Source organism: Triturus cristatus, chromosome 10, assembly GCF_964204655.1.
Source record: "Triturus cristatus chromosome 10, aTriCri1.1, whole genome shotgun sequence".
Lineage (NCBI taxonomy): Eukaryota > Metazoa > Chordata > Amphibia > Caudata > Salamandridae > Triturus > Triturus cristatus.
In genome coordinates this window covers 1206247738-1206274884 of record NC_140593.1, presented here as the reverse complement: position 1 = coordinate 1206274884, position 27147 = coordinate 1206247738, and the positions used below count along the sequence as shown (strand labels likewise).

The following is a 27147-nucleotide window of genomic DNA, read 5'->3' as shown; positions in this document are numbered from 1 at the left end:
TAAAGACACTTGCATGATTACCATTAACTCTTAATAAGCCCTTTTATGTATTCCGACATACAGAAAACGCGACAGCCCTCTGCACTGTAGGGTAGGTGGGAAACCTTATCGGTTCAGTGTCCGGGATGAATAAACGGAGCCCTTCGAGTGCTTGCACAGTGTTTGCAGTGGTGGGGTTGACACACTTGTATTCTGCATGTGTGCCCGTGTCTACGCGTCTAGGCTGGTAAAGGGAGTTTCTTTTTCTTTGATGTCTGGAGATGTCTAGAAGAACAACTGAGTTATTGTTTCTCCGTAGGCTTACAGGGAGTATATATAAAAAAAACAAAAACTTTTAGTGCGCGCCAAGACAGCCTTCAGCACCAAACCGATGAACATCAGGACAGAGTTCCAGGATTTCAGAAGATGACTGGCTTTACCAGGTGCCACCGTCTCAGACACGGGGGGGATTGTAATGAAGGTGCAGGTGTGCCCACCTGATGCATCCAATTGGTACCCAGTGCCAAACTGCAGGAGACTAACCTATCCCTCCTCGAGCAGCCGAGAACCTGGTAGTCCCATGGTCCGAGCAACTTAGCCAATATAAGTATGGTTACAGCACAAATTGTGAAATCGTTAAATAAGGATTTATCAAGAGAACCTTCTGGATGGAACACCACTGCAGAACTGGGCACACATTCCCCAGTCACTACAGATGGAGACCTGACCAGACGATTTTTTGGGGATGGGGGGTATAAACGTGGTGCAAATGACTGTGGAGGTCATATGTAATGTTTACAGTTTTAATCTTTTCTGGATTCACATGTTGTGCATTATTCTGCCATCTAGTGGTTGGGTCCGAAATTCTCCACTTTTGTAGTCCTCTGTCTATTTTTGTATTTGTTGTTTGGCGTCGACCAATCCAGTCGCCATCTTGAGATTCTTTTTTCTGTAATTTAAAGAAGTCCATAAACATATCCACTCCATGCTCAAGGCAGTGATATGGCCATTGAAAGCACTTCACCAGCATGTTTACAGCTGTTCCTAGTCACCCATTAAAAGAACATGAAACATAATACAGACCTCAAGGTCCATCTTCAGCAGCAAAGCTGAGATCCTCCCATTAATATTTGGAAAAAAAAGACCTTGCAACTGAGATGCCACATCAATGCCACCAGCCCCAAAGCAATTGGTACCACTGACCCAAATATACCACATTGGGGTCCAACCAGAAAGGGGTTCCGAAATGAAGGCCAACATTACCACAGTCATGTACTGGGCGCCAAAGAGGAACACATGCGCCCCACAGCTGTGAGTGGAAGCATATGCGATCCAGTGTTGGGCGCCAGAGTCAAACATTCTTCTACTGACAGCAGGTCTGTGAGGATGTGTCCCACTTCAAGAATGTGGGCTAAGTCCACGTCAGTACAGCACGCACAAATGGGACTCACATCAACAAGTCCTACACAAGCTTTTGAAAGAGTGGCGCACCAGGCCTAGTTCTCTGCACAACAAGTGGAAAATAATATTGTGGAAGTCACACCTGCCGGTACCCACAGATAATGATGCGGGCAGGCAACGAAAGAGCTGCTCAGATTTGTACAAGAGATTCGCACACCCACATTGTGGAACCACATTTTATCGTAATCGTTTGCAGACTTTCTGTGAAGGTCTTGAAAAAATACAACTATAAACCTCAACCGTATTTAAAAAAAAAAAAAAAAAAAAGAAACAATTACAAATATGATCATATAAATGGTTTTAAAAAAAATTAAAAATAAACAAAGTCAGAACAGTTAGATGGGGCATAATAAAGACCAAAGCTTCTTTTGCTATCCTAATTTTGTTGTAAATAAACATTTTCTTGAGGTGTCGTACTAGTCGCGTACAGAGCTAGTGGCAAAGCACTAAAGCATGATTCATATCTTGTGTTTCACTCTGACATAGAGGATTGATGCATACAGTGCGTCAGACCCGTTCAGGAGGAAGGCACGTAAGAAACTGGTTACTAGGTCACAACAATGAGGATTGAAGTCGTTTGTTGCTTGTGTCCTGGGGTCTAAGCAACATATTCGGCAGGGTGTTAGTGGTCACACGCTTTGGCTAATGGAGGCGTGTGTTCATCTTCAGTAGTGGTGGCCCTGGGGGCTGATGCAGGCGGAAGCAGCCTACAAGGCAGGGTCAAGCGGGGGGCCGATTAGTTCTTTCTGAACAGTGTCATTTTGTAGATGGCAGTCTTCAGCGGTTCTGGTCAGGAGATGAAGGAACTCCTCTCAGGTGGGCACCTCGGATGGCCGCACTGGGCTTGTGTAGTTAATGGCGGTAACTCCAGGCCACACATTGACAACTTGGTGTGGTGAATACTACTTTAAGCAACGTGCAGTGAGATCTGAATGGGAGTCCTGAGGGCCCTGCATGCTTTAGGAGAGGACTTGCTTCACTCCCTCTCCGTAGTTCGCTACTCCTTGGTGCAACACACCCCAGGAACTTGCACAGTGTCTTTTTATGGACAGTCTTTCCTCCTGCTGGGCCTGGCACTTTCCTTCCATCTCTGAGCAGGCACTCGGGCACTCTTGGGGCTTAGGCAGACCCCCGTTTCTCCAATAAGTTGCAGACGTCAGGTGATGTCCCCTCATCTCTGAGAAACTGGCTGTCATGCAGACACTATCTTTGGCCACATGGCTGCCCTCTGAACACTCTGGAGAGCACCCCCTTCCTCAGCCCTCTGAATACTCTGGGGAGCACCCCCTTCCTCAAGTCATGAAAGACTTGGAACTGGAACAAAGATCTCCCTTCCATACACCTTTTTCCGACGGGATGTGGGATCCACTGTCCCAGGTTTCAGCACTGATTCGAGTTGGCCTTTCGGGTGTCCTTTCCAAGTTGCACCCAGAGGCAGCCTTTGTGCAAAGGGATGTTTCTCACAGCAGGAAGCAATGGAGCTGGCTCCGAACAGGAGGACCCAAAACATGGGCACAAGGAAGTGAGCGTTCTTTGCACCCGACTGCCATCGCCCACCTGAAGCAACATTGAGAGGCAGAAGGTTAGGCCCTGCCTTGGAACTTCCTCCCCTTGAAAAGCAGAACCTGCAGTCTCATCACTCACCCCTGCCAGACACAAAGTGACGCTGTTCAGGAAGAACTAACCAGCAGCCCCTTGCAGGCAAAGGTGTCACGGAATTCATAAGAGTTGCCCTGTCTCCGTTCTCCTCACTTAAGCGTCTTGATCCCTGGCCACATAAATCTAAGCAATTCACATCCACTGTCTAGAGAAGCTGTCTTCACTGCCCAGCTTGTGCCTTGGTAAACCTGGGACATCCAGATTGGTTCCCAGTGACTTCAGTACTCAGCACACAGAGTCCTACTGTCATACATGTGCTATACATGCACTGTGCTTACATACACACACACACTCTCAACATACACGTGGAATGTCAGAGATAGGTTCGGGATGGGTCAGTAGACCGCACTCATTGACAAAGAGAAACCGCTTTGGTCACACTATAAATTCACTCAACAGTGATACAACTGCTTTACAGAATATGCACAGGGCAAGAATGGGAGTCTGTTGCCCGGTGCGAGGACATGCTTGGTGTGGCCACTCCAGGTCAAATGACCAGTCCTTAGGCCTCGCATTGACACGGACTGGCCTAAGCCTTTGTGCTTAGCATGACTCTAGGACCAAAATTAATTTGGGATACCAGTTTCACATGCAGCCGGACACTTGGGGCAGGGGTACACACCCATTTACCATGCAGGGGACATTCCCCTCTCAATACAGAAGTTTCCCCTCATCTACTTGTGATACAATCGATTTTAGTGGCAAATTTTCACTTCTGAAAATCCATTGAAAAAATGGCAGTCCTATTAAAAACCTTGTGTTTTAATTTAGGATTGCTCAGTGAACATCAGATACAAAGTTTATTTTTGCTGCTTCGTTCTTAATTGCTAACTCCATCTACGAAACAGTATTCCAGCTCATCGGGTGAAAATAAAATATTTAGCCCTTCCAAAGCGATATGTAGTGTTTTAGAAATCTAAACGAGTATCCTGAACTAGTTAAAAGTTCATTCTTAACATAATCTCCTAAGAAATCATTAGCAGACCTAACAATGCGAAATCCCCAAAGTGCAATTGCCGAAGTGGCTTTACGGGAGGTACTTATTAAACCGGATTCTGATTTCATTGCTTGCACTCAAACCCTTCTACAGGTTTACCGGTATTTTTAGGACGGCGCCTTCGGTTTTATTATTTTTAAAAGCGCTATTTATCCTGTGGCTAGGGCTCAAATGCCTCCAGGCGAGGCGGAGGTACCTTAGTCTCATGGCTCTCCTCCTAGCCGAGAATATGCCTCTTTCGCATTGCGTTATATATTCTCGTATTCCTACTCCATGCGAAAATGCACATGCAGGCTCTGGCTGGGCGTGGAGGTTTAGGGAGCTGTTCTGTTTAAGACCACTCGAAGACACATCTAATGTTTAGATCTCTCAAATCTTTTACTGTACAGCTAAATTCTGCAGATTTTCTTGAATTTAGCAATATTCACTTTTAAAAAGTGGCTCCTTGCATAGAAATCTGATGTGTTTAGACCACCATGGAGGCCAATGGGTGTTGGAGCAAAAATGTCATCTGCACATAAAGTAAGAAATACAGTTATTGAAGCGCGGTGGAACTTTCTAATCCTAGGAAACATCTGAGGAAACCCATAGGTGTATAATGAAAAAAAGACGGTGCGTGAAGGCACCCTTGTATTAACCCATTGTGTCCACTAATAGAAGTCAGACTTTTATCTGGTCCCATTCACTCATGCTTTTACCCTTGCGTAGCCTTGCTGCTCCTAGTCCCACCATGGACGAGACCCCCTTGTTTCTCCATCGTGGTACTGCGCACCGACCTTTACAGGCATCGGTTACAGAACTCTCTGATCTTGACACGCGTGGGATAAGCGCGTGCCTCTGTCGGTGTACATATGGCTGCACAGCGGCATAGGTTTAAAGGAGGGGTAGGATGATGGTGTTTAAAATCCTGGACATTAGGATCTATTGAGGGGGATTGAAGAAGCAGCCCCCTCAGCCCAGGATCCAAAATCAAATTTGTATTTTAATATAGTGCTCAGGAGACTGCAAGGGTCCCCTTTTGAACTAATGAATGTATGTGGCTTTGCAGCACTTACGCTGCCAGTATCCTTCCTACTCGCTGTTACATCATTAAAGAGAATACGCAAGCGTGTGGTTTTATCAGTAGAGAAGCTTTGTGTACAGATGTTCAGGGTTGTGGTGGTCCTATGAACACACCCATGCTTTGTTTGACGTCAGTCAGCCTGCTGCCATCACCACTTCCTCCGAAGAACTGCAGACAGATCCTTATGTATATTAGATGTTGGGGGAGCAGCCATTTGTTACACGTGCAGGATTAACGAGTTATGAAGGACTAAACAGTTGTTCATAGCCTTTGGCCACCACCTGATGGAAGTTTGTTCCAAAATCGACGATTGGCGTTGGATAGGAAGCTTAATTCACTTGTGCTGCATAGATAAACTTCAGGAGACCACGGATGCTCGGCTACAGTGGTGCTTCTAGGGGACACTTGTTTGCACGATTTACGCAGAGCAGCATCATGGAGTTCAGCACACTCTAGTAGAAGACACTTTTGTATTGAGATTCATGCCACACCAGAATCTGCTACCAACAGAACATCACACCCTCCCCTCCTGCATAGCATGTGAATCTGTAGTAGATTCACGCTGCAAAATAAAATAAAAATTACCTGTCACAGAGGCATTGTGTCCTGCGTTGCTTGCTGCCACAGCCCTGCTAAGTATCACGCATCGTGCGTGATTCTAACGCACATCAGTGAGGTGGTCTGCATATCTGCACTGAAATGCGAAGTCATGCATATAAGGGCCTGTTAAAATACTAGTGTCCGTGCCACAGGCAGGCAGCCAGCCCGCGACCGGACCACCCGACCTGTCAAACAGTCACCAATGGCGGCCTGCTGAGATTGACTGAACCGCCTGCGGCGCCACCACCAGTGCAGCACACCATCGTTTAATCTGTGCACAGCTGAGGCGCCATGAATGCAGCCGGCAGTGCACGGAAGAATCCAACTTGTACTGTTGACTGCGGCCGCTAGCGGCCCGTTTCCGAATTGCCGCGCTTGCCAGCCTTGCAGAAAAGAGTAGGTGGACTGAGTATTCTCCGGGTTTGTTTTCTATTTGCACACTCAACATGAACAATAACATTGATTATGAAAAAAAGGCTTAGGCATCGCACACGGTTTGAAATCACAGTTAAATATGGGGCAACTGTTAGGATAGAAATGTTTATTGGCTTGGCAAGGCCTCTTTTAATGTACTCGTGCTTCAGCCGCCTGCCTGGCTCGGTCACTGGTCAGCGCGTGACTAGCATCAGACAGGATAAGGTGTTTTTAACAAATCCTGCCGGGCCCTCAGGAAGACATTGCTGCTACACTGGCAGTGCCCAGGGGCTAAATCATACGAAATACTCACTAGTTTCCTGTCACTGTGTTCATGCAATTTGTCTGTGGTTTTGAAGCAGTTGTAGTGAGCACAAGTGTAAAATCCTGTAGAATGTGAGTAGATTGTGGGCATACAATCAGTTTACAGTAGGATCAGGCGCTTTGCAGCAGTTCTGTTTATAGTTTGTCCTTGCTCATATGAGTGTCATTTCTAATGTGTTATCTGTTTCCATGAACTTAATTTCTTGATTTTGCTCTGAAAAAAACTGTCACTTTTAGTGTTATACCATTAGTGGTTGTATGTCATTCGTAGGCACTCTGAAACCTTGAAACTGGCACACCTAAGCACTCTTAAAACGTGGCAGTCTGTTTCATGTTGGATAGTGTCCTGTTTTTTTTTTTTTTTTTTTTGTTTTTATTAGCATTTTCTTGAGTAGAGTACAGAAACAGTATGGTCTTCCAGAGAACATGATCTTCTTCAGTATTACATCGACATTATCCTTCAACAGCAGTAGTATACGTGTCCACAACAAATGGACTTTCATAGTTGGTAGCACGAGTTCCCCCCTCCCCCCTCCCTCCTTACCCCCTCCCCCCTCCCTCCTTACCCCCACCATCCCGCCTCGGGTATCACTGTGAGTCGTTTATCAGGAGAGCGTAATGCTTTATCCACGGTTTCCATATTTTCTGGAACTTTTTGGGACAGCCCCGTGCTAGATGTCGCTTTCTCTCCTGACATACATGTCCATTCCCTTTCTCCATTCATCCATTGAGGGGCTCAGTGTGGCTCCCCGTGCACGTGCCAGGTCGCGCTTGGCCACCTCTAATCCTAAATTGAGCAGTGTTCACTTTTTTCTGCGAAGGACAACTTCTGTATGTATGCCCAATGAAACAAACAGGGGGTTCAGGGGTATCTTCTCCTCTAGGATATCTTCTAGCTCTTTCAGCAAGGTTAACCAATATTTCTGGGTATGTTGGCATTCCATATCATGTGGAAGTATGCACCCTCGGTCATGTTGCATCGTAGGCAGTTCGGCGTGTTGTCCGTCCCTATGAGGTGCAATCGAGCTCTATCGTAGTATGCCCTGTGCAGGTATCTGAATTGAATCAATCTAGGGCGGGACTTAATGTCCACCTCCCGGGGGTGCATCAATGGTATTTCCCAATCCAGGTCTTCAGTCTCACCTAGGTCTGCCTTCCATTTCGCTCTCAATTTCAGAAGGGAATCCGGTTTGTTGTTGTGAATGGTTCTATATGTCCAGGAGACTGCCTTTTCCCCGATTTCACCCATTAGGAGCCGTCCCTCTATCGGGGCGTATTCGGGGAGGTCGCCTATGTCTATGTGCTGCGCCCTCCACGCATGCGCTAACTGCAAGTATTTATAATATTGTGTCTGGCGCATGTCGTACTATTTCTGGAGGGAGGAAAATGTTCCCGGCTCATTGCGGTTTATTATGTCTTTAATTTGCGAGATTCCCAGCAAGTCCCACTTCCCGAATCCAGTCAGCTGCCCGATTATTTAGTCGTCCCGCCACCCAAAGCGGGGTTTCCCTGGTCACCCGATTGTCCCACTTCATTTGCCGTTCTGCTTTTTTCCATGCCGCGATCACTATCCGAGTGGCTATTAAGAGTTTTGCGGAGCCCTTACCACCTTTGAGGTAGTGTGTGTGCGGGTGCCTTGCAAATTGCGTGCGTTCCAGTGCGTATGTGGGGTGGGCTCCTCAACATGTTCCCATTCATTTACAACAGTTAAGTGAGCCAGCCAGTAGTATGCTCTAATATCAGGTAGGGAAATGCCGCCATTATATTGGTTGTGTTGCAATGTCGCCAGCGCTATCCTGGGGGGTAGGGGGGGATAGGGGGGGGTCTCCCGTCCCTTAGGAACGTCCTCAATGTGTCATCACTTTTAATGAATGCCTCGTCTGGTAACAGTTGATATGTGTTTTAAAGAACATATAAGAATTTTGGAAGCACTATCATTTTGTAAAGCGTTGCTCTGCCAGGCAACGTTAACGGTAAGGATTTCCATCTTTCTACAGTCCTTCCATTTTTCAGATCTTCGTAGAGTTTCTTGTTGGGAAAGGGGGCGTGCGCCAAGTCAGGCTGACCAAAAAAATCTCCATCTCATGAGAACCCACAAATTGAAAATAAAGGATTACTGAAAACTGATAACATTGACTCTCTGGACTTCGTTACTTGGCGCATGCCCAACCCTTTCCTGCTTAGGATCTGATCTCCAGAGGTATCGCCTGACGGCTGGTGCCAGGGCTTGTTGCGCGAGAACCTCTGACATAAATGAAACTAGAGTGAGGTGCAGAAACTACGGTCCGCCGTCAAAGTGTATTTTGTTAATTCATAGTTTCTTGTTGCTGCAATGGCTGTAATTTCTGATATTTATGTTTCCCGCGTCTTCATTACTTGATTTTTGCTCGTGAGAAAGTGTCTCTCATAGTCATTGAATGTCACTCATAATTACACGAAAAATGTTAAAATGTCACACGTAAGCAATCTGAAACCTTGGCAACTATGCTGCCAGGAGTTTGTGTTACTTCCTGCTTTGTGTTGTGCATCGTGCAGGTTTGTGGTGTGAGCAATGTGTTCCTATGTTGCCTGCCGGCATGTGCTGTGTTTAAGCATGTGGCTCCATGCAGTTGTAGAGACCCCGTAGCCTGAGGCAGAGCATGTGACATGCCTGTGCTATGGAGCAAGCAGCCCCTCTTCGTGTGAGAGGGAAGGGTTACATGCTATTGGCAACACAAATGGAGGTAGCAGGAAAACAAACTATGATGACGTTTGTGTCTGGTGCGTGCATTGTGTACTGGGGGGGGGGGGGGGGAGGGGGGTCACGGCCATTCGTGCTCGGCACCCCTGCAGCAAACGGCCATTTTCTATCTTCAAGTTTTACAGGAACAAAATGCAATATCCGAACCCGTCCTCTAGGTGGCAGAATAAGTACAGCATGCAACTCTTTAATCAATGTGAAACTGCTGTTACATGCAAGTAACATTCTTCTGGCAGTGATGAGGTGCAGCGGGCTTTCTTTAAGGGGGGGGGGGGGGGCACCATGAGCTTTCTTTCAGCAGGTGTGATAAATGGTGGAGTGGGCTTGGTCTGTGATGCTGAACCATGGCCGGTCTTGGAGCAGCAACGCTTTGCTTATGAAGGAGTGTCATGAGAGGGGCGCTGTATTGATGCCCCTTTTAGGGCACTTATTGTAGGGCGGGGATTGTATCTGGCATTTGTAAAGTGTATGGCTGCCACTACTGTGGCCCGTGGCAGTGTGCAGCTTTTTAGGTCTAGTGTTAGCCGGAACCTTTTGATTTGAATACAATTCTATAAATGTAATATACTTAAAGGCGCGTGCAGCCAGCCCTCTTCATCCATTGGTCTGTTGGTTTCTCATTCACATTTGCCTTCTGGTCTTTACAGCCCCCGTCATTGGGCAGTGGGTCAGCCCCCTTCAGCCATTGGCTCACTTAATTGTGAGCGGCATTCCACCCTTTCACAAAGAGGAAACATTGACACACTAAATATTGCTGTCTCTGCTAGTGAAAGTGTCCTTTATGGGCCAAACAAATGTTGCTTTTAGCAAATGTAGAATTTATTTATTTATATTGGCGAGGACACAGCAGCTCTTCAAAAATAGAGGCTTAGAAAAACAAAAAAGCATTGACAAAGTCAAAAGTCTGGCAGCCAATTCTCCATCCATTGTCTTTGCCAATGCTTGTCCTAACTTGGTGCGAGCCAGGGCTGACGTTTGCTTGCTCCTTGAGGCCCTGTACTTGGACAGACCCGCTGTGGGAAGGCCTGCGCTTGTGCACAGTTGCACGGGGTTTCTTTGGAGCAGGGAATGCTATGCGAAGACTTGTGTCTGGGTGAGCAGCTCTTCCTTGTCTTGTATTCAAGCGTCCGCACTGGACGAAGGTCTGTGCCTATAGAAGGGCGTTGTGCAAGGGTCTCTGAGCAAACCTCATATTTTTCGGATGCCGCGCAGTAGCCTCTGCCAAGGTTAGCGTGCGGTTGGAGGACTCTGCTTGGTGGGGAGGCTCGAATACCCAGGTAAGGATCGTGTATGATGACTGAAACCGAAGTAGAGATGCTATGAACATCTCTCAGGTTGGACCACCCACCTCTGTATTAAAGCCAGCGATGTGCTATTTCACACTGTCTCTCTAAAGCTCCTTCCACTGTGTCGCTTCTAACTCTCTTCTACTTCCTGCAGCCCGACCAGGACATTCCCAAGAAGCATTTCCAGTTTCGAAGGGAGAAGTGTCCCTGCGACCCCAGTGCTGACGAGGAATGCGTTGGGTGGAAACCACTTGAGGTAGGTGCCGTGCATCCCACTGGTTGGTCGTGTGTACCCCAGGATGAGTCTGTGCGATTTAAAGTCTTACTTCTACCATCTGCTTTCTTCTGGGCCCTCTGAGGACGCAAGGCTATTACTCGATGACAATAGGGGCATTTTAAAGCCTTGATGGAATAAAATGACTAAGTATGGGAAGGGGAGATCTATAGACTTCTGGCTCAATGGTCTGGTCCCAAAACTCTTTTTTTTTTTTTGGCAAAGAATTATTACATTGTGGGCCATGTGCGAAGGCGCCTTAAAAGCGTGCAAAACGTTAATGTTTTTGGGCTGGCACACCTACATCTTTGCAGCCTCTTTTGCACAGTGCAGTCTGCTTTGAACTTCCTGTTTTTCAACAGTAAAGCCAGTGTAAGGTTATCACGGCAGACTCTATGTGGCTTTAGCCCAGAGATGGCGCGTGTCGGACACTTCTGCGCTCTTTGGAGTTTGCTAAACGTGTTGTAATGAAGGCCGCGGTTGTAAAGGTCCATGCACGTCATTGCCACCATGGTGATGGGTTCTATGGCTTATGTGTCTTGGTTAATGATCGCAGGATGCTTCAAGAAAAGTGATGGAATGGCCTCATGTTGAACCCACAGATTTGAAGTGTTGCAAACGATGTGTTGCGTTGGTTCAGCTTTCTGATCTAAGGTTTCATCCCTCAGTTTGGCTGCCGCGAAGCAGAGCTTGTTCTGATGTATCGATTAATGGATCTGAGACCAGCAGTTTTGTATTTGTAGCCGGCATTCCTACCTTCCATAATCGTTGGTTTGATCTGGGTGTCGTCAGCTACATGTGAAGACCATCTTGGAGGCAGCTAGGTTGTGGATCTATGGACTCAAATGCACATTGTACATGTTCGGGCATACGGGCAAGAGGTTTTGGTTGTCTTTGAGGAGGAGAACCGGTCCTGTCTAGTTCAGTGTGGCTATTTAGGATGAAGGGAACTAATCGACGACCACAGAGGGACTGAGTAGTATTGGGATAGGGGTCTTCGCTCAGTCCCTAGCAGGATGCCGCACCTCGGCTTTGTTCAACAAAGATGTCTGGGTACCTATAGTTTTGCAGCGTGAATCTTTTTGGATTCACATGCTGTACATTATCCCGCCGTCTAGTGGTTGGGTCTGGAATTCTCCTTTATAAACATTTTGTCCTTCTCCTATTTTTGTTGTTGGTGGGCGTCGACAGATCTCCATTTGGTGTCTGCTTGTGACGTTGTGCTTCCTCTGGAAGCTCTTCGTTTGAATGTAAGCTTACTCGAGATTTGCTGAGGGTGGGGTTCATTGACGGGTGCAAAGAAAGCAGTTGTGTGTCCAAGGCCGGCCTCAGGTAGGCCTGCAGTTATGCCGAATCCCTGGTTTTCTTAAGAGAGGGCTCTGATTGCATGCATGGATTTGGTAGGCCATGCATCGATGATTGTGGAGAGCATTGAACGTGAGGTGGCATTGGCCAATAATACCCATCTTGGTTTCCAGGAGGACAGGATTTTCCCAGTCCACACCTCATGGTGGTAGGTGAGTTGTTTGAGGTGCAGAAGTGTTGCAGGACCTAAGGAGATGTGTAGAGATCTGAACCTGTAGTGGTTTCTCTTCAGGGCTTTGTAGGGAGTCTGTTTTGTCCTTGAATAACCTCCCAGGGAGCTTCTGAGGAGGCTGGGATAGAGAGGTGGGCAGTTGCTGGAGGGTTGTGTGTAAATCATGATTATTTTCTTCTAGTGCCTTTCAGACATTATCAGTTCTCAACTTTTCTTGGCCCAGAGTATTTGCACATCTGTAGCTCTGCCACTGCGCAACTCTTGTTCGGTCACTGCATAATTGAACCTTCTCCCAAAACCTTTCTTGCGTTCCTCCTCCCAGGTCCATGTTACCACAGGACACTACTGCTTGGCTGTCGCTTTAGCTGGTTTAGGCTTTTTGGAGTGGGGCCTCTGGTAGGACCACACCTGCTCTGTCTGGGTTAATGATGTAGATTTGGGGATGGTGAAGAATGCTTGAAAGTTGGCAGAGATCCTGAGTTTATTTTAGACCAAGGGGTAAGAGCCTGATGCTAATGTTGAGTGGGGCTTAGTGCTGACTTCATTGGTAGTTTGGATGTTGGGGAGGGCAGGGTCTGTCCTAGGGAGCGGCTGATGATTTGCGATGCAGGGATTTGGAGTCCAGGCCTGCATCACAAATCATTCGTTGGCAGAGGATACCTCAAAGTTCTGTATGAAGTCCTTACTAGGCCGAGTATCTGTTAACACTGTGTAGAGAGGCCTCACTCCACTAATCTGTTAGCATTTGGCATAGAAACCTCGCTGTGCCAAGTCTCGGGTAAAAACTCCATCCTCCCTGGCCCTCAGAAATCAGGTGCAGTTGTTGGAGTCGTTTTGGGGAGCAGGCCTTGAGTTGAGCAGTGCGACTCTGACTCTCTAATCAAGGTGAGTCTTTCTTTGACAATCCAGATGTTTTGGCGTCTGCCCATGGAGAACCAAGACTAGTCTTGGAGTTTATTAAAGATGTCTGGGGGGTAAAGGGAGAAACTGGATACTATCCCACTGCGGAGGGGATCTTTCAAATGCATACCTAGGTTATGTGAATATCTTATGAAATGTAACCGCATTGTGGCGAGTACTTTGAAAGCAGAGAATAAAGTCTAGAATAAACAAGTGGGTGTTTAGATGAACAGATGGGGAAGAGCACGGGGCCACCCCACTCCCCTCCCCCAGTGCTGTGGTTTGTATTGTCACGTGCTCTGGCGGATGGAAGTGCAGAACTGCATTTTATTTTATCAAATACATTTGAATGAAGAGGGATGAGAGGGCAAAGCAACTAACTCTGGTTTTGCAATACACACCATGAGGCATTTGCCCTCTATTTTTCTCAAGCTAATCCTTGTGTTGCAGCTAAGTGTTGGAAGTTTGTTGAAGAACTAAGAGCCCTGTCGCTCCTGCAAGGTACCAATACACAAGATCCCGAGACGGTCTAAAAACTGATAACCGACTATTTTACCCATCAGGTCTGAGCTGTCCCGTTGGGACGGTCAATGGGGAGTTGGCCCGTTTGGGGCTTCCTGTGGAAACGCCTGTGATTAGTTAGGAGTACACCTATCTACTGGTGTGTGTGGGTGTGTGTGTGTGTGTGTGTGTGTCAAGAGCAACATCTCTGCTATCCTACTGTGTCAATAGGGCCATCAACGACACCCCACAACCACACTACATGTAATCTCTACATGTGTGCAACAGTGCATCTTGCTGAACAGACCTAAAGTGTCTTGGATGTTAGGACACAATTTATTTTAGGGATATTGGCACTAAGCACTTTACTAAACAAATCATTGCACTAGAGTTATTTTAGTCCGAGATGATGGAGTTAAATTTTACTGAACAAATATTTGCACACAGCATCTTATGATCCTTTCTCCTGCTCTCACCTTTTAAATTACGAAGGCGTGTGCACACACGTGTGAGAACACACTCCGGGTACGCTGGGTACAAGAGTAGCGGGTAGTCTATTAACGCAAGGAACCTGAACATACATACAACTCAGAGCAGTGGGCACTGGAAGGTTGTAAGTATTTGAGATCATGTGACATTAATACCACCTAGCTAATGAATTATCTTAAGTAACATTTTCATTTCACGTATCCTTTTTAGCTTGTATGCTATTATGCCATTTTTTTCTGTATATTTTTTTTTGTTTGGATATATTTATACTGTTATGGTTTTTATTGACGAAGTCAATAAAACCTACTGTCAGCTACACATCGCTAGGCCACATTTTGACTGTCGTCATTTTTCTATTTCAGGCCGGAAGGCGTGGGCCTGCAGAACCGCCAGTGGTCAGGCAGCCAGGACTCCCAAATGGGCTTCCCGAGTGACCGAGCTGCCTTATACACGGCGAGGAGTCGGCGTAGCAATAGCTCGGAGGCTCTGATTGAGCGGACTGCAGGCGAATCATCTGATGGCAATGAGCCGCTGTATGCTTCCATCAAGCCTCCCTTCAAGAGCTCTGAGACACTGACCAGTGACAGGAGCTTCTCCACCCAGACTGCAGCGTACTCCAGCCCGGATCCTCACCAGCATCTCCACTACCAGTACGAAAGGCCCGGCACTGCCCGGACACCCAGGACCAACAACTCCCAGGTCCAACCAAACAAGCAGATATATGGAGAACTCCTGCAGGACTACTACTTGGGAAAGCAGCAGACTCGGGCGTGGGCGGAGCCTGATGGGAGGCTCTGGGCAGAACCTAATGGCAGGGTTTGGATGGAATCCGATGGGAGAGTTTGGGCGGAGTCTGAAGCGAGAGTCTGGCCAGAGCCAGATGGGATTGGTCACTTCTCGCGCAGGGATGGGCACTCTGCCAACCACCAGGACTTGGTTACCTCTCACCCCGGGGCTCCCCACACCTACGCCTACATGGACAGCCCTGGCCTGCGAAGCCGAGCGGAAGCCCACCGAGCCAAAGTCACACGCACCAAGTCCTGTGGGCCTCATGTGCCTATAGAGCCCGAAGCCCAGTTTCAGCAGCACTGGCAGCATGAGGCGTCCACCCCTAGGGCGCATTACACACCACGGTCAAGAAGCCAGCAGAGGTGCCCAGGCCCGGATCCTGCAGACCGCAGAATGCACAAAGCCCTGGCTCTGGAGGGCCTTCGTGACTGGTACATTCGCAATGCCTCTGGGCACAGGCCTCCGTTGGACAGGAGGCTCCCGCAGCAGCCGCAGCATCCCCAGCGCTATCATGACGTCAGCCAGCATGACCAGTACTACTCCAGCTCGCCCATGTCTCACTCCATGAGCTTCAACGGGCCCCCGCTAGCCAGCAGGTATGGAATGCTCTATTAAAAGCCACTCCCATTACCCTATACTTGGTCCTACCGCCAACCACTGCTTGTCCTTTGCACAACCTCTCTTCTATGCTATACTGGCTATTGGGTCTCAAGGGTAGATGTTTTTCTAGCCATAGAACCACTGCATTCCCAGTGTTACTTTTGTGTTGGAGCCTTCCTTGTGCAGCACCCTTCAATGGCCTCTCCCTAGTTCCCCGAAATCTCTGGTGGCGTAAATGTATTGGAGTCTGTCATGTTCTACGAGTCACTCCTATTGTACACTTCAATTACGCTTCATTCCGACATGATTGGTGTCCTGCACTTTAGTGCTGTCGCCACTGCTGTACATGACCATGTTGTCATACACATACATGAAGCGACTCTTCATTTTGCAAATCACTGGTGGTAAACGTTTTAGTGGTGTCCTGTACTTCACTGGTCCCATGTCCCTGGCGGTGTGCATTTAATTAGTGTCCCACATTCCACACGTTGTAGTCCTTTATTCCAGCAGTCTCACTTATTCTTGCATGAGTGGCGTAATGCATTGCAACGGAGTACCCGTCATTCTACACATGCACGTTATTGTGCACTTCGGTGCAGTATTCTGCATTCCCCACTGGCACCCTGCACTTCAACTGAGTGTCCCTTGTTACACATTCCTTGCTTTGTGCACTTCATTGGAGTCCACTTTGTTTCCACATCCTTAGTGTTGTGCACTTCACTGGAGTCTTTTCTGCATGTGTCACTGGTGAATCAGTGAAGTCTCCCAAATGTACCTTTTACTGCACTTCAATGAAGTCTCACTGGTCCCTCACTCCACTGATGGTGCACACTTCGCTCACTGGGGTTTCCTTCATTTTCCATGTTACCTGCACTCACCCACTTGAGGAAGTCATCCCTCATTCCCACATTAGTGGGGTGCACACTTCAAAGGGGTCACCCTGTGCCCCACGTCACGGGTATCCTGCACTTTAATGGAGTCTCTCTTGCTTCTCCACACCACACACTGTTAATATCAGCAAAAGGAGTCAACGCTTCATCTTTCCCCACCTGAAGAAGGCCATGGTAAAAAATAGACCAGACAGTGCATTGCATTTTTATCAGTCCCACATGTCAAGCTTTGGCAATACTCAAGGTAGGTTTTGCAGCTAAAAGAGGAGAAATGTTGTGTCCAAAAGCTAGAACAATTAAGAGGGATTTGTAGAAGAGGGCACCAAAAATATTTTTGCTGGACAAAGTTCTTTTTTTCAATCTAGTGTTTCTTTGAGACCTCGCACGTGCATTTCAGTCACAGTGACGTCACTCCGGGACTGCTTCTTTTCTCACATCATGAACCAAACCTCTTTTCCTTCCTTAACATCTGACTGGAAGGCCAGACTTTCCAGTCACTGCTCAGGAATCGAATACACACTTATAATCTCTTTCCAAGGACCCTGTTTGCCGCCTTCAACACCACCTCTTGTGGTCTGACAACTTTGCTGATGTTTTTAAACCTACATATTTTGTGCTTTCACAGTAGATGCACAGTCCTTTGTGCCCGTTTGTTTCTAGCCATGCCTGATAAACAGCGCAAAAAGGAAAGACAGTATTTCCGTCTACATGTGCCTATGTGCTCACAAGGACCTGGAAGCAGGTCTGCTCTATATCCAATCGGATAAACGTCCCACAAGGCGTGAGGTCAGATGGGCTTCTTTAGTATTGCGAGAGTGTTGCAAGAGGGACGAAGAGTAAGGTGCTTCAAGTAAATCCTGCTGTATCAGGTAGAGCATCTCCATGGCCGCAGACTCCAAAAGCCTCAGCCACATCCTGTAGCTCACCAAAGTAGAAGTCAAAGCATCCTGTTGGCAGCAACTGACGCACACAAAGCTTGTGCCCAACTTGGAGATCACCAAGAGGCTAAAGTTCTGTCTGGCACAACTTCCACAAAAGCAGTGTTGCACACTGTTGGATTTTCTGAAAGCTGTGCTCTCGAACATCGGAGGAATTGAACTGAATGAACCCCCTGCGCGTATCCTTGGTCGCCTGCTATGTAGTATGTTCTTTCTAGATGGTAGCGGAGGAGTGCTTGTTGGGCCTGAGGTCAGGCTGTCCCTGAATCTGACAACCTTTGGAAGTCCCTTAGACTAAGGTCCTCACATTATGTTCTTTTGGTCCCCACCGTCCTAGTCAACAAGCCTTTCACCATACAAGATTCTTATTCTGATTGAGTAGTTCTTTCTGAGCAGAAATGAAAGGGTCATGATTGCCCTCCCTTCCAGGCCTCTCTACCTGAGAATTTCAATAGTTTTCCTAGAGCATCCCTTCAGCCTGTGTGGAGCCCACCAGTGTCCGCTACTCCAGTCCCACTGAGGGCCCACAAGAGAAGCACTTTGCTCTAAAAGAAAATACTGCTGTTTAAAAGAAGCTTGAAATAGGAGATTGCTTTCACCAAGAGTTTGAGGTTTAAATTTTTTTTTTTCCAAAGGTTAAATTACAAGAGGGGTCTGTGGGATTTGGGGGCACGGCTAAATAGATGCATCGTAATGGCTACCACAGCCAAAAGAAATATCCATTGTACTCTATTTTTAGGAAGTATGTTATTTTATTCCTATTTTACTTTGGGGCCTACAAAGCCACCGGTGTCTGAATGCTGTGCCAATCATTAGTCCAATAGCAATTAAAAATTTAAAAGGAAAGTTGCATAGAAAATCGTTAAACAATCCCAAAATCCCGATAAGATATATTTTTTTTTATTGAAAGCGTAAATAATTGTAAATACTTATAATGTGAATAGAGAATTGTAGCAAGGGGTGCTACTTTTAGTAAGCCTGGCAAATTGTATGTTATGAATAAGCACAGGATTTCGCTTAGTTGTCTAAGAAACCTTTGCTATGTGGCTTTAACACTCAGTCCATTAGTGAAACCAGGACCAATACATCTACTGGAAATCTCGCTCTTCGAAATATGCGAGGCTGCCATTTGGACATTTTTAGCTTGTGGACTTAAAGGACGACTACTTTTTGTAGCAGACCTCGGCACCAGACCACCTTTTACCTTGCGTACAAGCATGTTTAGCTCAGTCACAGAGCTATTGTAGGGGTACAGTGGTGCTTTTCAATTTGAGGTAAGGCTATGGCCCTGTTACAGGAGCTGTGAAGTTACTCACCTTGATAAGCAATTAGAAAGAATCAACCGAGAAGCAGAAACCATTTGTCCTGGAATCGTCTCAGCTTCTTGCTGATTTAAATCATGCTTAGTATTTTCTGTGACCCCCCCCCCCCCAGCTGTCCCGGTAGAAAGAGAATACAAATATTTGGTAGTTGGTGGGAGGATGTTCTGTAAAGACCGCCCTCTGGACGATCCAGCTGGCACGAGGCAATCCACCACTGAAGAAACTCTGATAGACCTGAAAAGTTCAGGTTAGTTTTTTTTTTGTTTTTTTACCATGGCCTTCGCTTGTATGGGATGAGTCAAGATATGTGAATGGCTGAAGTCTTCATAGATTCAGTTTCACAACTTCCTTAGGGATGTGTAATGTTGGCATTACCAGCACCCCTGATTTTAAATAAACCTTGATAGTCTTGCTTATTCTGGACAGCATTAGCCTATTGCAGGCTGCAAACAATCGTGAATCATTCTGTGGGGCTCTGGCCCGTGTTCAGTTCTCCATTGCTCTGTAGTTAGGGCCACACTCTACAGATAACTTAATGAATATGTTATGTTGGTTTCTTGCTTCTCACACCCTAGGAACTGACCTGTTTCTAGGTGGAACACTTCTAGCAGACCATACACCTCCCCGGCAACCTCCGCAGTATTTGTATTGACACATTACCTTATCGTGCACTGGTGAAACATGTCTCACAAACTTATCAAACATTCTAGAAAAGAATAGAGGCTGGGCTGGGAGTCCTGATCTGAGGGTGTACCCATGGACATCACCGTACCTTCATTTAATCCTTTCTTGCTCCACTGAACTGTAGAAACAAGACTCGGGCTCCATATCCAGAACTGTAAAGCAGCCGTAGGTCTTGGGCTTTAGGCCGTCCTTAAAATTAGAATCCACGTTACACATATGAGGACACTGCACCACATCCAGCCTTGTATAGAATGCTCTTGACACAGTCTGTTCAAACCCTATGCCCATCTTTGTAGTTTCTCCTCAGCCATGCTTGGCTAACGTCCAGGAGATAGTTTGCTGCCAATGGAAAGTGAAAGGACACCATAGGTATAACCTCTTCTTTCCTCACTTGGGATTCTTTAATTAAAATCTTTGCTCTCACTGACAGTCCCCCAGAGACCCCAGCCTCTTTCTAGTTGCTCTGCCCATGCTCGTCTCCGGCTCTCTTCCCCATCCCCCTCTTCCTTGCCGTACCTCTGGTTGTGGTTTGTATTTGTGAGTATTTTGCCTATCTGCTTAATAATTATTTTCTCTGCTCCTTCCTTTCTCCGCATTTTTCACCTCGCCTACTCTATCCCTGCCCAAACTGCATCTTTCCGCTCACCTCCACCTGCCTTCCCTTCCCCTAAAGACATTACACTGAATTCCTGTACGAGCAGGAGCTCAACGACCCTCTGAATGGACTCGTCATGTTTGATGGGGGCTTCTCGTTGGAGAGAGATGTGAACTCTCCAGGGACTTTGGTATGATTAAGAGTAAAGAATAAATATATTATGAACTAAAGCAAAAGTAGCCGGACACAACTGCAGACCACAGAAGCCAAGCGGGGGAAAAGTTTCATCCTGCCGTGGAACATGCCATGCCTGGACTTCAACGTGGGATCACCGGGGCATCACGACTGTTTTTCGACTATTGTTTTTTGTGTGTCTGTGTGTTGGAGGCACATGTGTTTTAAAACATTTTTGTTTTTAAAAGTGTTTGTAGGGGAGTGTTAACACAGTCCATGGCGGAATGCGCTTGCTGCATGCTATGAAGATGTCTGTCTGTTGTATTCTTGCTGTTTTTTAACAGGCAATGTCTAATTCCCTCCACCTCCAAACCCCTTGTCCACAAAATGATAACTCTACCGTTTCAGAAAATGAGACCAAACATCTGCCTTTGTGTCTGCTGCTGCCATGTTTTGCCTGAAATCTTTTTAAGTGTGAGACCAAAATTGCTCCTTATTCGAGGATCTACACTGTAGAGGGGAGGGAACTGACGTGTCACTCCTTTGAGGAATCCAAAGTGTTTCTTGTTGGGGGAATACAGGCCAAAATTAACCCATTTTTTTAAGGGAGGGAAGAGAATATAAAAGCCCCTCAAACTGCCCCCAGTGAAGAATGCCCAATGTTCCACCTTGAGAAAGGAAAAATCACCCTCCCTTGAGAAAGCCGAAATACCCTTCATTGGAAAAACCATGAGGCCCATCTTTGAAGACCACAAAATGTCTGCTATTGGGGAACCCAAAAATGTGGCTCATGTGAATTTCCTGGTGCTAGGGGGTATCAATCATTGCTACCAGACAATAAACTTAACACAAAGTGATAGAAATCTGTTTGAGGTGGCTTGCCAACCCAAAGTTAGAGAGGTCATGTTATTTTTAACCCATGTTCCTTACCATGACGCAGTAAGTAAACTGGTGATCTAGACATTGCCTCGAGGTTCCTGCTTCTGAGCTTTGAGGTTTTGAGGTGAAGTACTTGTTAACTTCTGTATTAGTACACAACTGGGCCCGTAGTAAAATTGCAGCTCACGACAAACCTGAACAAGCGTAATACAAATTGTTTGCTTTTCCCATTGCAATATCAACCCTCTACACCCAGAACATGTAGCGTATTGATTCAGTTTTGACTTTGCGAACATTGGCCTGGTCAGACGCAAGCGTGTTTTTTCTCCGGGTTTGGGGGTAGGTGTTAATTTGAAGCTGTGATAACAATTTTAGGAACTGAACAAGGTTTGTTTGTAAAAACAAATGTGAATTTTGATTCTTTCAACTACATGGCATCGTCACGCTGTACCCACAGCAGATTTGCCCAGTCCAGTTTGGTGAGAAGAATGACCATATGTAATGATGGCTGATTTTATTGTGCCGGAACCTCCCTTACCGATAGGGTAACACATCTTCACCTATAATGTCCATCAATGTGGAACCCTACTTTGATTTGAAAATAATATATTTTTCCAATTATTTATATTCATTAGAGATACAGAACATGTTGTAACATTTGTACGCATTTAATTGAGAAGTCAAATGGATTTCTCAAGTAGATAATAAATATTTTCTTATTGACTTGATTGGAAAAATTAAATTTGCTTTGGGACATGCCTTTGCCTTATGCAGAACATAACTTCCAATTGATAACGGCTGCCATAGGCCACTAAAATCAAACCGGGCTTCAGTGCTGCCCCCAGACCCCCCAATAGTAGTTACCAGTTTAGTATCTCTTCACTCTCTGTTGTTCTGCGCTGTAATCGGATATCTAAAGCTGTGTAAGTAGTCATGTTTCCGTGTCTGATTCGAACTTACCGTGAAGGCGAGGGAGTGTTCGAGAGCTGGTCTCTCGCTTTTTAGCTCCTATTTAAAACGTCACCGTTTGTTTTCCCCTTAATGTCTTTTAATCAACCAGTTAATTGTTTGACTTGAATGTTGTTCGATCATGTTGTAAAACACTGAATTTGTACAAAAAAATAATAATAAATGTATATATAAAAAAAAACCACTGCCCCTTTTTAGGACAAGTTGTTTTGCTCTGTTTTCGTCCACTAATAAACAAATATCAGTACTTATTCTTTTTATTACATAAGGGACTGACTGAAGGTTGGGATACAAAAAGATTTAACAATAAAAGTCTTTTAAAATGATCAAAATGGCTCATAATTTTATGAAAATAACATGGACTATTAGATTTATCACTAAGACTACCATTCGAATAGTCGGCTTGACCAACTAATCTTAAAAATAAGTCCTCATTTTTCAACTTATTTATATACATCTTCGAGCCTGTTGGTATTGTGTTCTGCACCTTTAATTTTTCTCTAAGATTGTAGCCCAAATACATTTTCCCTCTCCACTGGTCAGTCCTACTGGGAGGACAATTTGACTTTTAACTTTGTTTTTTCTTTCTATCCCTTTCATGCTTTTGGCGGCCATCTTGGCTCTTGAATATTGCTAGTTTCTTCTTAGGTTTACAAGTTCAAGGCTCTCTTCCTCCACAAATCACAAAACGCCACAAGAACGTGCATGACATCTGACCAATGTTTAGAGGGAGGTGCGCCAACTTTAAAAGGGAAATAGCACGGCTCAGTTTCTTCAATGACATCTATATAACGATGACTTCAGCAGACACTAGTATTGGAATGGACACCACCATGGGTCAGAAGGACAAATCATGTCTCTTGGGCCATGTTGGCTATTACCAAACAATGCATCAAACCCTACAAATGAAACCAAAATAATTGGTAGAGCTCATATTAAATAAGGTGCTGATCAGCAATATTTTAACCCAAAAGAATATGTAATCTTACGGAAAGACGGCCTGGCTAGTTTCGCATTCTGCTGCACACTATTGAAAATCCATGAAGACATACAGAACCCCTCAGGCAGGCTCATTGCAGCAGGCTACAATATGTTTGGACTTCCAAAACATGATTATTTTCTGCTATTTTTTTGTGGACCGAACTAATTTTTAAAGGAAGCTACATAGTAGATCACTTTAACTTTGAAAAATTCCTTCTTGGTTATGCTAGACCTAGCCAATTTATACAACTCACTCCCCTATCGGTGCCCTTGATGTAAACTTGTTCCACATTTGCAGTAATAGCCGTGGCCAAAAATGGTTTCATATTTATATAAATATTTTTGAGTAAATAAAGGAACGGGTATGCGGCCTATGCTTGTCTCTAGCGTTGTTAACCCGTACATGGCCTTATTTGATGTTTGAAGCGGAGAAGGTTAAGATCTGCCGTATGAACATAGATGACACCAGGCCTAAGCAAATCTTTAAAGTGCATTCAGACCAGCAGATGTTGTGAGTTTAATATCTAATCAACCTAACAGGGGTTGACTAGATCTATGAAACATCATAGCCACTTTCACTCTCACTTATGTCTTTGTATAGGTGTGACTCTGTGGCTTGTCACCTGATAAAGACCTACTTCACTCTTGAGGGAGTACCGGTCATGTGGAAGGGCAGGCTGTTGACTTTTTTCATATAACCAGGTTCGTTGTAACCTGCTGCTTACCTTCGAAAAATGTCCCACTTCTGCTTCCAATTATATACTACTAAATGTTGTTCTTCACTATTGTAAGTTTATGATCGGTATTGTGTTTTAAAAAAAAAAAAAATTTTTAATCTTGGCACCTTACTTTCTTCTTTTCCCCAATCCTGCCTGCTTAACCCTTCCCTTTAGAATGTCAATATAGCGCCTCCTGGTGGTTGGTGTGAAGAAGCTATTCCTGACTAAGCCTTGCTGATCAATTTATGAAGAAAAAACTTCTCTTTAACCACAAATTGGAGCGCCTTACTTTTTGCAATCTAGGCCATTTCTGTTCAGAGAGAGGCTGGCTGCTTTCAAAAAAAGTATTAAAACCAACAAATGCCGTCATCAGCCAGGATAGCTTGACTCCAGTGGCGTAGTGAGCACGGGTCCCACGTCTGGGAATACCCATCCCACTTAGGGCGAAAAGCGTTAAAACAAACAAATGATGGACCCGTGCTCACTACGCCACTGGAGTCAAGCTATCCTGGCTGATGACGGCTGATAGCCAGAAACCGGTCCTAGGATGCTTGATTCCGGTCCAGGGAAGACATGGCTTGGCAGTTCGGGCTGGACTGTTCCCATGAGGCACAGGGTCAAGACTGATTTGCATATGGCCATGTCTGAACTGGGGTGGCGTAGTGGGCAAAAGAACGATGGATTTAACCCAGATCTCTTGACTGGGGGAGAATGTCTGCATTGTCAGCATTCCGTCCATCATTTGTTTGTTGTAACGTTCAAAAAAAGTATGACCGCTCTTACTCCTTCCCTGATAAAAATGCTCTTCAAATATATGCATAAAACCTACTTGATAACCTCACCATCATCTAAATAAATTGTAATTATGTTATACTTGAAAGTAGGTTCCGGTGGCTCAGCGGACTAATGCATTTACCCCAGGGAATTAGCATCAAACCTCAGTGGCTCCACTCGGCCTTTCACCCTATCAAGGTTAATAAATCGAGTACCATGGAGTTGGGTAACAAACGTTTGTCCGCAAGAGGTGAATGTAGGCTTTACTAAAGCACGTTATATTATAGTATCCAAATGACGGCGTAATTGTATGCTTTGGAAGAACTTAAAAAAAATATATCCTCCTGCTGCCTCGTCTCGTCTAGCAGTAATCTGGTTCATAATGGCAGATCTCCGTAGCCCCTAGGTGAGAATGAGGCCTGTGGGGCAGTCCGGAGAGAGAGAGCGCATTGCCGCAGGGCATGCTGGTGTGCAGGGGCACATGCAAGAGCAGTGTGGGCCTGCAAGCAAATGGCAGGTCTGTGGGAGATTAAACCATTGTCGGGAAGGTGCAGACCACACCCCAGTGTAGCGAACCCAGAGACGCGGCCTGCATTCTGAATCGGCAGGGCTGCCCTTACTTATTCACAGTGCATGCCGAGTCTGTTTGCGCTGTGGATGGAGCTGTGCAGACACGCATCGTTTCACAAAAGGCTGCGGAAATCGCAGGTGGCTCTGCTCTAAACTGACTTGCCACATAGGACTAGGAACCCCCAAAATACTTTCACCCTGAAAACAAAATGGCTGGCTGCAAGCCCTGAACATGCTGGGCAGCATCAGAGGGACAACTCTGTCCCATTAATGGCTTAATCCAATGTACATTCATGATTGTATAAGCATTCTTTTATACAAAGTAAACATGCCCAATTCCTATAGTGACACAAACGATGTCAAACTTTCACCCCCAGTCAAAAGATCTGGATTAAATCCATTGTTTGTTTGCTCACCATGCCATCCCAGTTTGGACTCAGCCATATGCAAATCAGTCTTGACCCTGGTCCTCATGGGAACAGTCCAGCCGACACTGCCAGGCCTTCCCCGAACCGGTAACAAGGATCCTGGGACCAGTCCCATAATGCTCGTTTCTGGCTCAGGGAGAACCTGGCTTGGCAGTTCGGGCTGGACTGTTTGCACATGGCTGGGCCCAAACTCAAATGGCATGGTGAACAAAACACTGTAGATTTAGGCCCAGATCTCTGTACTGGGTTTGAATGCTTGAAATTGTTTCGTATTCCGTCCATCAGTTGTTCGTTTTTTGTTCTTTTTGCAATTCCTATAGTGTGTATATTATAATTTGTCATCTATGGTTTCATGTCCATTTTGTTTTGGAATGGTTTCATGTGCAATTATTGTACAATCTGCGATGTCCAAATTTTGCACAATCAGCTAACGCGTGTTTCACCCAACAAGGTGGCTGGTTGGCCGAGTGGGTTTTCAAGGCTTGCATTGTCCTTTATTAGGTCGAGCCTGGGCAGCGCATGCGCTGCTCTACAAGGCATGCTGTAACTTAGACTGTGGCTTGAAGCCCCTCCCATCTCTGCCATCCGTTCCTGGTCGTGACCTTCATAAATGCCTTCTTTTGGTTGATCTGCATTGCCTAATTAGTCCCGCCGTTTGGTGTTTCGGACCCTCTAAGCAGACTGCCCCTGTTACATGTGTTCTTACTCGTTTTTTATTTTACGTTCCTTCGTGCGCACAATTTGTTTGGAAGGGGTTCTGCTTCTGGCTTCTGAATCAACACAGTGCCTGCTTCACGGATGCCGCACTTGCGTTTTCCAATGAGTACACTTTTATTATAATTAGCATGATTGCCACTGCGCTTTCTTTTTATTATAATCCGCACAACTGCTACCATGCTCTTAGGACGGCCGCATGCCTTGTATTTTGTCATCAGTATATGAAAGAAGAAGAAATGCAGTGGGTTATAATAGGCCAAGTGCCGTGCGGTAGTTATTTTGTTTGAAAAAAGAGGGATAGGGGGCATTAATAAGTCCTAAATGTTTGTTCTTAATATGGATAGGGCTGGTAAACAAATTCAAGGAGTCACCAAAGATTCTGCTCATACCTTTGCAAGGAGAGCCGCCGGCTGCTTCCCCACACCTGGCGAGAGAACACTGGCGGGTATTACTTCAGAGCAGCGTCTGGTGTATTCGGATAGAGTATGGTAGTATGATCGGCCACCTGCAACGCAAGCACGTGATGAAGGGCGGCTGGGAAATGTAGTCCCCAGCTGTCCTGTAGGTGTGTTCTCATTCGCACATGCATCAAAATAGGCAATTGCGATTTTTAAAGAATCGCAATTGTCTATGCATGTAGGAATCTCAAAAAATGTTGCGATTCCTAAACATTGTTAAATTGCGACTCGCAATTAAGGAATTGCTACCCATTCATTCCTATGGGCCTAGAGGCCCATAGGAATCAATGGAAATTGCATGCGCAATTTACGAGTACCAAATAGGTACTCGCAAATTGCGCATGCAATTTCAAGGGTGCCAAAAGGACATCCTGTTACATCCCTAAAATTGCCATGTGATCACGTGTTGCACACACACATAGCCCAAATGCATGTG

General features: G+C 45.8%; 1 protein-coding gene across 3 annotated transcripts in view; it reads left to right on the top strand.

Annotated features, from left to right (window-relative positions):
- CCDC120 (coiled-coil domain containing 120) overlaps positions 1-22390 on the top strand; it is a 352506-nt gene extending 330116 nt beyond the window's left edge. For all 3 annotated transcript variants that reach the window (XM_085629697.1, XM_085629696.1, XM_085629698.1), the window contains exons 10-12: positions 10678-10779; positions 14587-15609; positions 20121-22390. In XM_085629697.1, the coding sequence (XP_085485823.1) occupies positions 10678-10779; positions 14587-15609; positions 20121-20238 (1243 nt within the window). In that variant the 3' untranslated portion in view covers positions 20239-22390. The remainder of the gene's footprint in view (positions 1-10677; positions 10780-14586; positions 15610-20120) is intronic.
- Positions 22391-27147: the final 4757 nt, after the last annotated feature.